At 35.2% G+C, this 15471-nt stretch overlaps 2 protein-coding genes across 5 annotated transcripts in view; one reads left to right on the top strand and one right to left on the bottom strand.

Moving 5' to 3' along the window:
- Pcdh11x (protocadherin 11 X-linked) overlaps positions 1-15471 on the top strand; it is a 695481-nt gene that overhangs the window by 421576 nt on the left and 258434 nt on the right. The gene's annotated exons all lie outside the window — the stretch shown is intronic.
- On the bottom strand, positions 6507-7549 carry Ventx (VENT homeobox). Its single transcript, XM_008773378.4, has one exon. It carries the CDS (start codon positions 7544-7546, stop codon positions 6728-6730), a length of 819 nt encoding a protein of 272 aa, XP_008771600.3. The 5' UTR covers positions 7547-7549; the 3' UTR covers positions 6507-6727.

Here is a 15471-nt window from a genome sequence, read left to right on the forward strand (position 1 = left end):
AGATTTGTACTAAATTAACACAATATTTAGTGTTTTGATTTGTTTGCATTATTTGCCATACACAGAGAACTGTATAAGTAGTTTCTGTTATTTATTTCAGTACTTTGATTTACTCTTTATGTCACCCCACTAAATACATTAATTATTTTTATTGCATATGTAAACACAACATAGTACTAATGACTAATTACTCCTTTCTGATCATTTTTCAGAAAACTAAGATAAGGTTAGCACACTTTTTCTGATTAAACTTTTGAATTTAGTGGGTGAGTAGTTAGTACATCAAAAGTAATATGAAATGGTAAATTTAAGTAAAAAACATATAGAACTAATTTTCTTTTCTTATTAGTTTCCATTTTTCAACTTAATCTTTTATTTTACAGTTCAGACTTTATCCCCCTCCTGTTCCACTTTCTGACTATTCCATATCCCATACCTCCTCTGCTGATCCCCCGACCTGTCTCCACAAGGATATCCCCACCTCCCCATCCGTACCCACAAGACCTCCCCACTCCCTGGGGCCTCAAGTCTATTGAGGGTTAGGCACATCTTCACTCCCTGAGTCAAGAATAGGCACTCCTCTTCTGTATATGTATTTAGGGCCTCATATCAGTTGGTGATTCTGATTGGTTGGTGATCTAGTGTCTGACAGATCTCAGGGGTCCAGGTCAGTTGAGACTGCTGATCATCTTATAGGGTTGCCCTCTTCCTCAGCTTTTCCCAGTTTTTCTGTAATTCAACTACGGGGATTAGCAAGTCCATTGGTTGGGTATGAATATCTGCACCTGACTTTTTCAGATGCTTGTTGGGAATTTTGAAGGACATTCATGATAAGACCCTTTTTGTGAGCACATCATAGTATCAGTAATGGTGTCAGGCCTTGGGGTCTCTCCTTGAGCTGGATCCCAATTTGTATCTGTTGCTGGACCTCCTTTACCTAAATCACTTCTCCATTATTGTTCTGGCAGTTCTTTCAGGCAGGCCAGAGTTTGTGACTATGGCATGGCAACCCCATCCCTCAACTTGATGCCCGGGACCCTCTAGAATTAATACCACAGACCTGGGACTTTGAGTCTCAGGACTCAATGTGAGGGACCTTAGATGAAACGTCCTACAGTGGGGAAGGGAAATTGAAGAACTTTATTTTGAATTTCAAAACATACATTTTGATGTTTTCTCTTACTTAAGCAGCAAAAACTAAGTTAAATTCTCACAGGTACATTGAAGACTTCAGATACCTATATGGGTCATGAATTTATCAACTTTTATTACAGATATAAGATTAACTCCTTTTATTTCAATGCCATTTTGATGGAGACCAATTTTATTGGGTTAGAAAGAAAGAAGAATAAAAAAGTTCATCAGATTCTTAACAGTCACTCATATTGTCCTGTAAAATGAAAATGTCTGTTTAATGTGAGTGTACAACTAAGACAGGGATTCATAATGTAATGGGTAGAACAAAGCATCTTTGCCTCATCTTTCATTTCCAGATTTATATTACTTTAAATTCTGCAATAACAAAGTAGTCACTTATTACTAGTAGATCTTTTATGCAAGGTAATTTATTTCCTCTTATTAAAGCTTGCTTTTATTTATTTATTTATTTATTTATTTATTTATTTACATAAATTTTCTTCCTCTCCCAGTCCTCCCTGTGACTGTTCCACAGAGACCTCAAGGATCCAGGTTAATTGAGACTGCTGGTACTTTTACAGGGTCACCCTCCTCTTCAGCTTCTTTCAGCTTTTCCCTAACTCAACCACAGGAGTCAGTAACCTCTGTTCATTGATAGGGTGCAAATATCTGTATCAGTGCCATCTAAAACTGTACTAAAACAAGTACAACAAATGCCAATGTATATTAAATCCCTAAAATTGTATATTAGCCAAAGAAACATTATTTCCAATATGAAATCTATATTGTCGGATGCTTTGTCTTATTTATTAAAATAATTGTCAATATATTATGTATTCCAATGTTATTAATAGTTGAAGGAACTATTAGGGAATAAATGACAAACTGACCTATTATAATAAACAAATCTTATTCATAGCAAATTTACTAATTAAGTCTAAGAAATTTCAGAAAATTAGATGCCACCATAAATGCATATAGTTTGTTTTAAGGAAATGTTTGATAAAAACATATTCATACCTAATAAAGAATTTTTCTCTTCCAACTAATTTTATATTCTTCTAGTAGAGTAAAATGCTTTTCATTGGACAAAAGGAAGAAAATAGACTGGGGGTGGGGGGCACTTGAAATCTTAGCACAAAGTCTGAGAAGTTAGTAATTGAAATGAATTCCTTAAGTAGGGTGCCAAGTTAAGTGTCTGACTTCCAAAGACACTCACTCTAAAGTATTTGAAAATAGAGTGTCATTGCCTTCTAGAGGCTACACTCCTAGGCAATATAGGACAATATCTATATCCTCTTTTCGAACTCCATACAAATAGTGTGCTTTATAACAAGGTATATGCTACACTTGATCAGAAACATAGTTGAATATGCACAAAATTATTTGAATATGTCATTTGTTAATATGTTATTATACTATTCAACATATATAATTTTCATATTTATCACTCAAAGATAAATGTTATTTTAGTTTGTACATAAACTTTGACACAAGAAAACAAAATTTATGTGGGGAGGCAGGCGGGGAGACAGATTACTTGACAAAATGTTTGATTTGCAATCATGAAACCATGAATTCTATCTCTAGAACCACATATAGTTTTTCAGGCTTGGGCACAAGTGTTTTTCATCTCAGTACTGGGTACATGCAGATAAGTTATGAATCTTTTAAACCGAAACATGTCAAATCTATAATGAACAAATATAGCATGGGGTGCTTGGTCAGCACCACTGTGCTGCTATTTGTCACATTGGGGAAGAAGGAAGCCATTAAGTGCATATTAACTAACCCTATAATGGAGTATATAATCACAATTATAAATTATTACAGTGATTTATTTGGGATACATATAACTATTAAAAGAAGTTTAACTGCAAAAACTTTATTTAAAGCATTTATACAAATAATGTTTAACTTTTTGTAAAATGTTCTACTCAAGGGAAATTGTGATGTTTAACGATATAGTATTATACCTTTGTATATACTATATAATTATATATATGTATATATATATATATATATATATATTTGTAATAGTCAAAGTTACATCACTGTACTCTTCTGCTTATGATTTACCACTTGACATTGATTCTGTCAGAGAAAACAGATGTATCACTCATGTTCTACATGAAGTTTTACTATTTATCCATTGAGATTTACAGTTTTTCTTTGATTTATTATTTCACTCCTACTTCCTGATCTTTCTTCTTGTCTCTTTATCCTAGCTTGCTTCCAACTTTGGCAGAATTAATACAACCATTAAGGATTTATTGTTATATTTTTCTTCCTATAATATGGTGCCACAAGATGAGTGCATGACTATACCCCAATGTACTAAAAATGATGTAGTTCCCAAATAATGTGAGTTTTAATATCAAAAGCTTGCAAATCCACTATTTTACCTTACTTTGTGGTATAAAATTACTCTGAATTATCTGTTGTCTTAGTCCATTTCATGATGTTATAAATCCTAAGAATAAAATGATACTGTAGAATTAATATTAAAAACAAATACAAATATATTGTCTAATTTCTACAGAACAGAAAGTACTTGCAGATTTTGGGAATGTTTTTGCTGCACACTCATGGAAGCAATTGGAATGACAGAGGCGAGAGACGGAGAGAGAGAGAGATGGAAACAGAGATGGATAGACAAACATAGATATTGAGAGAACATGAATAAAATCAAGAGATGCTAACTCACTTGTATAATGTTATTAATGTCTTTTAAGAACAGAAATTCATGCCTTAAAGACATCTCTTAAGGGCATTCTTACATTTGCTCTTGTAATGACAAAATTCAATATGCATTTAGGAGAAGTAAAATATTAAAAAAATAAAATAAATAGTAAATGCCAGAATCCCTTAAAGTAGAAAAATTCCTTGATTAGCAGTTCAATGGAAGGTGTTTTTTAACAATAAAAAATATTGCTGTATATGAATCTAGAGATAGATGACACAAGCAAAGAAGACTGTGTGTGGAAGATGGAAAAGTTGAGGACAGCTGGATTCTCAGTATAGCTTACAAAAAGAAATGCAGCCCTGCTGTTATGCTTCATTTTAGCCTATTGATACCCACGTCGGGATTTTAGCCTATAAAACATAGTAAAGATGTTATTTAAGCTACTGCTTTTGAGTACTTTTTATAAAAGTTTTCATTTTAAAATGGCATGTTTTCAATTAACATTATTAGCACTCACTTCAAATTTCTGTTTCTAAGAATCTGTATGTGCTTTTCTGTTTTCCACTTGTAATTCTATTATGTGTGTGTATGTGCATGCGTATATATGTATATATGTACATATACATATATGTATGCATACAAATACATATATATGTGAAGAACTATAAACATTTCAATTTTGACTGCTTCAGTTTTAATTGGTTTGTGTCAGAATATAAAATACCATTTTATTAGAAATTTTAAAAACCATAAACTGATATATTATTATTTTGTAGTACATATTTTAACACAAAGTAAATGTCAGAAGCATTGGTAGGTGAATAATGATATTTTTTTAATTGAGGACTATGTTAAGAAGTCAGTGGAAATTGAAAATTACTTTATGTGTCTATTCCATGATTTTATGTCCAAAGATACCTTCTGTGATGCTCATAAATTTAGGGAGCAGTTACATTGTCTATCTTATTATAAATTTACACTTATAATTTGAATATGAATGAATTGTGAGATTTTATTAACATTTTCTTTTATGTTATTGTACTTCAAAACATATCAATTTTAACGAGTCTATTTTCTGTATATTTTATCATGAAATATTTGTTGTGTGGAAGATAATGGAAACTAGCATATTCGCTTCTCTAGCTTTTCCTTCTTACTGGCAGTGGCTTTTGAAATTATATAAGCTGGCTACTTTGCAATTCACCAGGAATGAAACAAATTTTCAGTTGATTTCAAACTTCTGAAAAATCTCTGTTCAGTACAATGTTTACTTTCTATGAACACAGGTCCACTGTTCTACACTCTTGAAAGACAATAATCCTCAATCATGTGAATCTGTTTCAATAGCTAAAATTACCACTATTTTAGAAGATTCACTTCCTTTGAAGCAGCCTTTCAACTGAATTCTAGTCCTGAAAAGGTTTTTATGGATGTTTCCAAACAAATTTGAATTTCATTGCCTTTTGAATTATTGCCCAAGAACAGCAATTACCAGAATTAAAAAGCAAAACAAAGCAAAACAAAATGACCTGATTTTAACTGCATGTAAACTCATAATGTTCAGTGTTCTTTTCAAGCAATTTTATGTCTCTTAAGCCTATGGCACATATGGAATATTTGGTTTCTTTCCCTGCCTCTTTAAAATTGAAGCTATTGTCTACAAATGTAATGTATTCTTCAACTTCCTTCACAGGAGTTTCCCAATTTGATTTCCCTATTACCCAGACTCACCTGCATAAAGGTGAGTTCCGATGGTGCTAAGAATAGGAGAGGTATATACATCTTGATTTTTTTTGTCTCCTTAGTCTCATTATTTTACTTCTAGAAGTTTTCTTCCACAGCATCCTGTAGATTAAAAGGAGTTTTTATAGCGTGTATTCAAGTGGAAATCTGTTTTTTTTTTCAAGTAGAGGAAAATTGGAGAGAATAACTGAATCACATTTGATATGTAAACCATGAATTGGGAGAGTAAGTTACATCCAGATAACCTATGTTTGAAAGGAATTTCTGTAATGTCATGGTAATTTTTATATCATATAATAGAAAACTACTACATTTGAAAATATAGTCTAATTTTTGTAGAATCTCTTTATCTTGCATGGTAAATGGATTGAGGCCTGAGCTAGAGTTCATATATTCCTAAAGAAGCCTCAGAGTTTTAGCAATAAAAGCAATACTAGAAATAAATTATGCATATAAAGCTCTCACTTGATAAAGTGAAAGTTTTAGAAAGTAAATTTTGAATTAGATTTAGAAGTAGAATTTATGTTTCCAGTATACAATCTTGGATATTTTTATTTCATTAAGCTCTTCATTATAAGCCATGTATTTTAAGTTTTATTATGGATAGTGTTTATGTAGATGCATAGAGTCAAACACAAAAGAAAATACTTAAAAGTATAAGAAGTTTAATATAGACAGCAATAATTCCTCTTAACTATTAGTACAATCTCTTTAAAACAGCAATTTAACAGGGTAGAATTTAAAAAATCTTGACAAATATGAGGATAGTCAATAAATGATAACCAGTTTTCCAAACTTTCGCCTAATAAAAAATTAATAATAATCCTGAAAAAGAACCAGCAATATGTGAACAATAACAGCATATTTGAAAGAAACAATCTTCATTATGTTGACCTATAATTAATTAGTAATTTTTATTGGGTTTACTTTCTTTTTCTTTCTTTTTTTTTTTTTTTTTTTTTAGTTTTGCAGTAATGTTTGTTTTATTAGAGAACATATAATCCAACAATAAGGAATGCACATTTTCAATAACTTTTGAAATGACCTCACATTATAATCACAGTGGCATGAAACTAATGCATATAGACTTGTGAAATTTCCCCAAATTCAGGGCTTAAGTGTGTCCATTAACATGCTTCTTCATAGATATAAACGTCTAAACTAGTCAAGGGGGTGAGAAGTACTGCTAGGACTCTCAATGTAGTTCTTGGTAAACCAGTCTTCCAATTGGTGAAAGTCTTCAAGCATCCATTGCCAGACCCCTTCGTCCAATGGAGGTAAATCCTCACACTCCTCTGGCCTTTGGGTGTCAACTGCCATGGCAACTGGAGCTCCAGCTGCTGCAAGGTCAGCCTGGGCTTCAACTGGTGCTGATACACCAGAGTCTCCAGCAGTGACAGGGTCATTACTGTCAAGCACGTCTTCTGGCAGACAACACATGGCACCATCATAGGTCCAATTTCCATCCAGAGAAGACTCCTGGCTGCAGTTCAGTTTGGGAGTGGAATCCACATCCAGAATGGCTGTGGCCATGGGCTCTCCCTGGTCACAACCAACAACAGCTATGGAACCAGGAAAATCAGTTGACCCAGAAACAGCTTCAGGGCCTCCATTTTTCTCTGGCAGTGCTTCTGGAACGTTCTTCTGTTTGCACTTAGCCCGGTTGTTCTTGAACCAGACCTTGATCTCCTTCTCTGTCACACGAACCAAGGATGCCAGCTCCAAACACTGTTTCTTGTCTGGGTACTGGCACTCAGCAAAATGTTCTTGCAGCACGGACTTTTGTTTTGCAGAGTACTGAGTGCGTTCCTTTCGCCGCTTCCTTGGAGCTACAGGGCCAGTTTGTTTACCGCCATATTTATCTGACAGTGCCATAGGTTCTATGGGAACATGGAAACCAGATCTCGATGAGGGTGTTGAAGGTCTCTGATGACTTGGATGCCCTGAGGGGCTTCTCAGAGTTGGTAAACCTGGGTCCATTACAGGACCTGGTTGCATCTGGATACTTGATTCTCTTGATGACCCTTGGGACTCTTGCCAATTTAGGTTCTGTTCAGGCACTGAAGGACTTGATTGCATTGGAGTTCTTGAGGTCACAAGGGGACTCTGGCCCATTTGAAAAGCTAAGTTCCATGCTGGCTCTTGAGGCAATTGAGAACTGGTGTCCATGGGGGTATATGAAGACATCTGGAATTTTGGATAAAATGAGGGACTTTCAGTGATATCTGTGTTCTGAACTGATAGGAGTATGTTCCTGTACTGAAAAACAGTAGGTCGCTTTACCTTGTTTCGATTCTTCACTGTGTTTTACCAGTTCTTCCAGAACCAGGCCTTAAATATCTTCTCCAGGCACCATAGTCAAAGCTCCGCCCACTCTTTGGCTCCTCCCACTCCCCAGATCTTCAAATTCATTGGATAAACATGCCATTTGGTGTCAATGCGATTTCAGCCCCACCCTAGAGAGTCCTTGTCTTTGATTGAATCACAGTTCTTTTGTTTTATATTTGAGTCAGGGTCTGTTGTTACACAAAGCTCTTTCCTTCACAAGCTTCTAAGTGATCTAGTTCTACCCACAAAAACAATGCCTGGGTTTTTAGGAAAATCTTTCTGCAATACATTTCATGATCCTGGATGGGTGTCTACCTCACTTCAAAGGACTCAGGAGACAGAGAATGGTGAACCTGTCACTTCCAAGCTGTCTTTCTCTACATACCACTTTACAAGATAGATAGAACTACACAGAAAATATCCTCAAAATGAAAATATGCATCTAAAGTTATGGATATATATCCAATCAAGTCTCCTCCCCAAGCTCTTATCAACATCTATACCCATCATATTTCAAATTCATTACCTTTCATAAAAAATTTTAAAAGGTAAATTAAACTCCATGTGAATAGCATTCACCACACCAAATAATGGAGTCTACACAAACCAAAAACTGTCCCTCTGACCACATGTCCTACCTGAGTGTTAGATTGTTAGTCCTAGACTAGAACAACATCTAAATAACCCAATAAAACTCAGAGTTCAACTAGGTACGTTGTATCTCTTATCTTACCAAGACTTCTAACTTGAAGGGCAGTTGGATTTTGTCAAAGGCTTTTTTAGCAACTAATGAGAGGATCCTGTGATATTTTTCTCTCATTTGTTCATATGGTGAATTACAGGGATGGATTTTCTTGTATTGAAGCAACCTTTCAACCCAGATATGAAAACTTCTTGATCATGGTTGAGGAATTTTTTGATGTCTTCTGTGATTTGGTGTCTGAGTATATTGTTGAGTACTTCTGCATCCGTGTTCATAAGAGAAAGGATGTGAAACTCTTTGTTGAATCTGTGTGTAGTTTGCGGATCAAGGTGACAGAGACCTCACAGGATCTATTTGACACTGTTCCCTCTCCTTCTTTTGTATGCAATAGTCTTGGAAGCATTGGTATCAGCTGTTCTTTGGCAACCTGATAGAAATCTGTGCAAAAACCATCTTGCCCTGAGATTTTGTTTCATTTGGGTGACTTTAAAGGTCTGCTTCTTTTTCCCAAGGGTATATAGGACTCGTCAGAAAGATTACATGTTCTCGATTTATCATTAATAAGTGGCATCTGTTTAGAAAATCGTCCATTGTTTTATATTTTTACAGGTTGTGGAGCATAGGCTTTTGAAGCAAGGTCTAATGATTCTCAGAATTTCTTCAGTGTCCATTACATTCCCTCATGTTTCATTTATGATTTTCTTTTTTTTTAATTTAGAGAATACTTTATTAGTTTTTGTAATCAAACCCACGTATATAAGATCTTACATATTTAATACAGTGTGTTACCCCTGTACAAATGGAAAAAACTTAAGTTCAACATTTCTAGACCAATATGGCTGTTAATTTCTGTACAGTGCCAACTCAACACAGTAAACGGGGATACTTTTTTCCAAAGTTGACAGCACAGCTAAAGTTTCAAAAAATTCAAATTATATATCTGTATATATATATATGTATATTTATATGAAAAGACCAATAATAGCAGTGTGTTATGCATCAACATCAGCAACAGCTTTTCCAGGTTCTGCAGTCATCTGAACAAAACTGTAGAGACATCCAGCACACTCCATTAAAAAAATGTAAAAAAACAAAACCCGAGAAAACAGCACAGTTCTGTTACTCTTGTGGTACCTGGCACCATTTTTTTTTAAATTAGCTTCTCAATCATCATCTGGAAAGAAAACATTCTGAGCAACATCATTGAAAACAGCTCTGATAAAGCACGGTCACTACTACGTATCATAAAGCAGGTACAAGCTATTTTACATCCACAGAGGTATGATACAGTACTGTCCTACATCTATAATACTAGAGGATACAATTTAAAAGGCATTATTTGAGACTTGATTCTACTTTTCCAGCAGAGGGCCCAAAGGATGGTGTGACACAGCTTTGTAAAGAAACATACTCTAGACAGGATTTCCTTTCACTAGTGGCACACTTCTAAGGATTCATTCTCTCCATGAATGTCAGCAAAAACCGTTATTAAAAAAATGAAATATCCCTAGAACAAAACCGTATAACCACTGGATTCACATGAAGATGACCTAGTGGAGACAAGCTGGACCTCACCTTACCAACAAGCTATCAAATCTGTTATGTTTAAACAGTGAGATCTCCAAGGAAGGAGATGCCAAGTAGTGCTTCAAAGCTTCGGACCACAATCAAACACAGCATCCTTTTCAACAGAAGCAGAAGCTCATCTGAATATGCTCATGGATGCTGACATCAACATTTAATCATCTCCTCACTCATCCAGGAAGAGGGGGAGATCAGTTACTACTGTACTTTATTGTGTTCAACCAAATCACCATGTTACAAAAATAGCAAGCTGCCATAATAAAAAATAAGGCTCCTCTATCCAGCACCAGATAGCATCATTTTACTTTCAAGCCTAGAAATTGCACACTTGTATATAAACCAATCGAAGATGAGGATTGAGAGTTCATCTTGGTGGATTTTTCCTTTGATGAATATGAAGTGTCCTTCCTTATCTTTTTTGATGACTTTTAATTGAAAATTGATTTTATTTGATATTAGAATGGCTACTCCAGCTTGCTTCTTCTGACCATTTGCTTGGAAAGTTGTTTTCCAGCCTTTCACTCTGACGTAGTGTCTGTCTTTGTCTCTGAGGTGTGTTTCCTGTAGGCAGCAGAATGCAGGGTCGTCATTGCGTATCCAGTTTGTTAATCTATGTCTTTTTATTGGGGAGTTGAGGCCATTGATGTTGAGAGATATTAAGGAATTGTGATTATTGCTTCCTGTTATATTCATATTTGGATGTGAGGTTATGTTTGTGTGCTTTCATTCTCTTTGTTTTGTTGCCAAGACGATTAGTTTCTTGCTTCTTCTAGGGTATAGCTTGCCTCCTTATGTTGGGCTTTACCCTTTATTATCCTTTGTAGTGCTGGATTTGTAGAAAGATATTGTGTAAATTTGGTTTTGTCATGGAATATCTTGGTTTCTCCATCAATGTTAATTGAGAGTTTTGCAGGATACAGTAACCTGGGCTGGCATTTGTGTTCTCTTAGGGTCTGTATGACATCTGTCCAGGATCTTCTGGCCTTCATAGTTTCTGGCGAAAAGTCTGGTGTGATTCTGATAGGTCTGCCTTTATATGTTACTTGACCTTTTTCCCTTACTGCTTTTAATATTCTTTCTTTATTTTGTGCGTTTGATGTTTTGACAATTATGTGACAGGAGGTGTTTCTTTTCTGGTCCAATCTATTTGGAGTTCTGTAGGCTTCTTGTATGCCTATGGGTATCTCTTTTTTTAGGTTAGGGAAGTTTTCTTCTATGATTTTGTTGAAGATATTTACTGGTCCTTTGAGCTGGGAGTCTTCACTCTCTTCTATACCTATTATCCTTAGGTTTGATCTTCTCATTGAGTCCTGGATTTCCTGTATGTTTTGGACCAGTAGCTTTTTCCGCTTTACATTATCTTTGACAGTTGAGTCAATGATTTCTATGGAATCTTCTGCTCCCGAGATTCTCTCTTCCATCTCTTGTATTGTGTTGGTGAAGCTTGCATCTACAGCTCCTTGTCTTTTCTTTTGATTTTCTATGTCCAGGGTTGTTTCCATGTGTTCTTTCTTGATTGCTTCTATTTCCATTTTTAATTCCTTCAACTGTTTGATTGTGTTTTCCTGGAATTCTTTCAGGGATTTTTGCGATTCCTCTCTGTAGGCTTCTACTTGTTCTCTAAGGGAGTTCTTTATGTCTTTCTTGAAGTCCTCCAGCATCATGATCAAATATGATTTTGAAACTAGATCTTGCTTTTCTGGTGTGTTTGGATATTCCGTGTTTGCTTTGGTGGGAGAATTGGGCTCCGATGGTGCCATGTAGTCTTGGTTTCTGTTGCTTGGGTTCCTGCGCTTGCCTCTCGCCATCAGATTATCTCTAGTGTTACTTTGTTCTGCTATTTCTGACCGTGGCTAGACTGTCCTATAAGCCTGTGTGTCAGGAGTGCTGTAGACCTGTTTTCCTGTTTTCTTTCAGCCAGTTATGGGGACAGAGTGTTCTGCTTTCGGGCGTGTAGTTTTTCCTCTCTACAGGTCTTCAGCTGTTCTTGTGAGCCTGTGTCTTGAGTTCACCAGGCAGGTGTCTTGCAGGGGAAAAGTTGGTCCTACCTGTGGTTCCAAGGCTCAAGTTTGCTCGTGGGGTACTGCCTAAGTCCTCTCCGAGGCGGCAGCAACCGGGAAGATGTGCGCCGCTCTTTCCGGGAGCCTCCATGCACCAGGGTTCCAGATGATGTTTGGTGTTTTCCTCTGGCGTCTGGATGTGCACAGAGTGCAGTCTCTTCTGGTTTCCCAGGCGTGTCTGCCTCTCTGAAGGTTTAGCTCTCCCTCCCACGGGATTTGGGTGCAGAGAACTGTTTATCCGGTCTGTTTCCTTCAGGTTCCGGCGGTGTCTCAGGCGCAGGGATCCTGCTACTCCTGGGCCCTCCCGTACGGTAACCCAGAGGCCTTATACAGTTGCCTCTTGGGCCAGGGATGTGGGCAGGGGTGGGCAGTGTTGGTGGTCTCCTCCGCTCTGCAGCCTCAGGAGTGCCCACCTGATCAGGCGGTGAGGTCTCTCTCCCACGGGGTGTGGGAGCAGAGAGCTGCTGCGGGCCGGGATCCACGGGTGGGTTTACTTTCTAAAGGAGTAAATATTCTTGGAATCTTTTTCTCCTTTTGCATCTGATAAAATTCACTCCGATTATTATTCAGAAAAAAAGGGGGTTGATGCAATCCCATATTTAAAAAAATGGGGAAGGTTTTCTTTTTTTTTTTTTTTCTTTTCTTTTTTTTTCAGAGCTGGGGACCGAACCCAGGGCCTTGCGCTTGCTAGGCAAGTGCTCTACCACTGAGCTAAATCCCCAACCCCCGGGGAAGGTTTTCATAAACAAGATTGTAGGCTGATAGTGGTGTTAGGGTCAGGCAAGAAAGATATAATACAAAATATACATCAATAACAGCATCAATGAACAAATTTAATGAATAAGTTTAAAATAAAACAAATAAACAAAGTTCATTGCTGTACCTGAAAGATACATTTGAAAAGTGAACCTTTTGAAATTATTCTATTTATTTTTAAAATCCAAGCAAGGCCAATTTATGCTTCTTAGATATTTTTGAATATGTAGCCTTTCTCCATAGAAAGTTCCTGTTTTATTTTGTTCTTAGAAAATTTTATCTACTACATACCTGCCCTGATAATTGTTATCAACTTTTCTCCAAATGTTTTCCCTGAATATCTTAGAGAAGACATTGTTTTAGTGTCCTCAACCATCTTAAAACCTCTGCCTTTTTGATATATATTCTTGATTATAAGCATATATTATATTTCAAATATAGATATCAAAGGATATCAAGAGGAGCACAGATTTGTGTAATACTGTATGTTCTGCACATTTGTAAATTAATGATATGAAGATATGCTCTATTAAATTTTTTAACACCATAGATATGAAGTATCTCATAAATTTCCAAGTTTCCATGTGAATTAAATACAAAACCATAACATTTAAAAGTGTTGATTTCAATGCATCCAAGCCCTCATGTTTCCAATTGTTATATATTTCAGCCAACCAAGCAATACATGTATAGACTGAAAGAATAGCTCCATTTGCCTTATTTGATTAGACCTCCAGGATATCCTTCTATGTCAGTGCTTCTAGTAAATGCTTTAACTTATATTCCCTAGAGGAAATACTAGGAGATAATTTGGAGAGCAAAGCAATAGTTATAACTTGTTTCTCCCATTTCTTGATTCACGAGGAATTCATCTACCTGCACGTAATGGACTTCTTTTGCCAATAAAGCAACTATAATTTATACTGCTTTATAAAAATAAAGAATATTAAAATGTTTCATGTCTTTAAAATGCAGTAAATAATAATGAAATCTTTGAAAAAGAAACAGTGTTAAAATAAGTTTTTAAATGCCTAAATATGTGTCTTATAAATTCCATTAATTTAACTATTTCCCAAAGCTTTCTAAACATGAAATGGTTTACTCATTAAAATAATTACAATGTATTAAGGACCCTAATTTTATTTAAATAGCATTTTAATAATAAATGTCACGAGACATGCACAACATAAGCAACAGAGGTAGGAAGAATGTAACAAAGTACAAATGAAGCCTTACTGATGGATGTTATAAAATTGTCTTTTTGCTAATAATCTACTAATAGTTTACATTGTAACAGTAACTTTTTGTTTTTTAAAGGATAAATATGAATTGTATTACATTCATCCTTCAGGCATAATATATTAAATATAATAAAGCTCTTAAAAACTGTGATAGAAAGCATTTACTGTGAGATTTCTGTGAACTTTGGAGTAAAGAGTTAGGTTATGTTAGGGCTTTATCAATCATGAGTGAAGTATTTTTATGGTAATTTCTGTAAATTAGAGATTGTCTACATAAAGATGTTAAATGAGGAAATGGATATTGTTACAGGCAGCCAGAAATACTCTTTTTTTTTTTTGGCAGAAAACTTGTCTCTCATGAAATAGTCAAATTGCAGTTACCTCAAAAGACCAAAAGCACATGACTCTGTAGTTCTTCATTTAAACAGTACCAATTCTTGGAGGAGAATGTTCATTTATGTATAACTCTTTTCTTAAGTTATAAAAAGCAGATAGTTGAATGTGGTTAGTTTGGAAAAATGATAAGAAATTTGGCAAAATATACATTGATGTTCCCAGGTAATATTTGCCATTATCCTCTCAGTGAAACAACTTAGAAAAATATAATAACCTTATGTGTTTCCTTGTATAATAATCTAGAAGCAAGTTTTCCCACAAAATTAGGTCAATTGACATTATTGTCTTTAAAGTAAGAAAAATAGCAAATTTGGCTTTTGAAAATGAATAATCAGTCATTGGCTAGAAGTAATCATCATTCTCATAGAAGCAGGGGGAGAGAGAAAGGGTATGGGAAAGTGGAGGAAAGGGGATAACATTCTAAATGTAAATACATAAAATATCCAAGAAAAATAAAATTATTTAAAAAAGAAGTAATGCTCAATGAGACATATGACTTTATAAAAGTGATGAGGATTTGCCTTTTATTATATGATGAAACAAGATGTAGCCTAAAACAATTGGTACAAGAGCCTATACTAAAGAAGAAATGTAAACATTTCAGGCTCCAGACTTATGAGAAATAAGTTCTATATTTATGAGTCTTAGAATTTAAGATATTCTATAGCAACCAGGGCAAATTCTGATATTCTATGTTGCCAGCATCAATTATTAAAAATAAATCTGTGTTATGTTTTATGTCTTTTTCATCTTTCCATTTGCTTTTTATTCTCAAAAAATATGCTGTTTTTAAATTTTTGTGACTAGTCAATTGCAGATCTCTATGTAAGTGTAAAT

Source organism: Rattus norvegicus, chromosome X, assembly GCF_036323735.1.
Source record: "Rattus norvegicus strain BN/NHsdMcwi chromosome X, GRCr8, whole genome shotgun sequence".
Lineage (NCBI taxonomy): Eukaryota > Metazoa > Chordata > Mammalia > Rodentia > Muridae > Rattus > Rattus norvegicus.

Excerpts from the sequence above, each read along its gene's own strand:
- Ventx (XM_008773378.4), bottom strand. The coding sequence starts at position 7,546 with ATGGACCCAGGTTTACCAACTCTGAGAAGCCCCTCAGGGCATCCAAGT.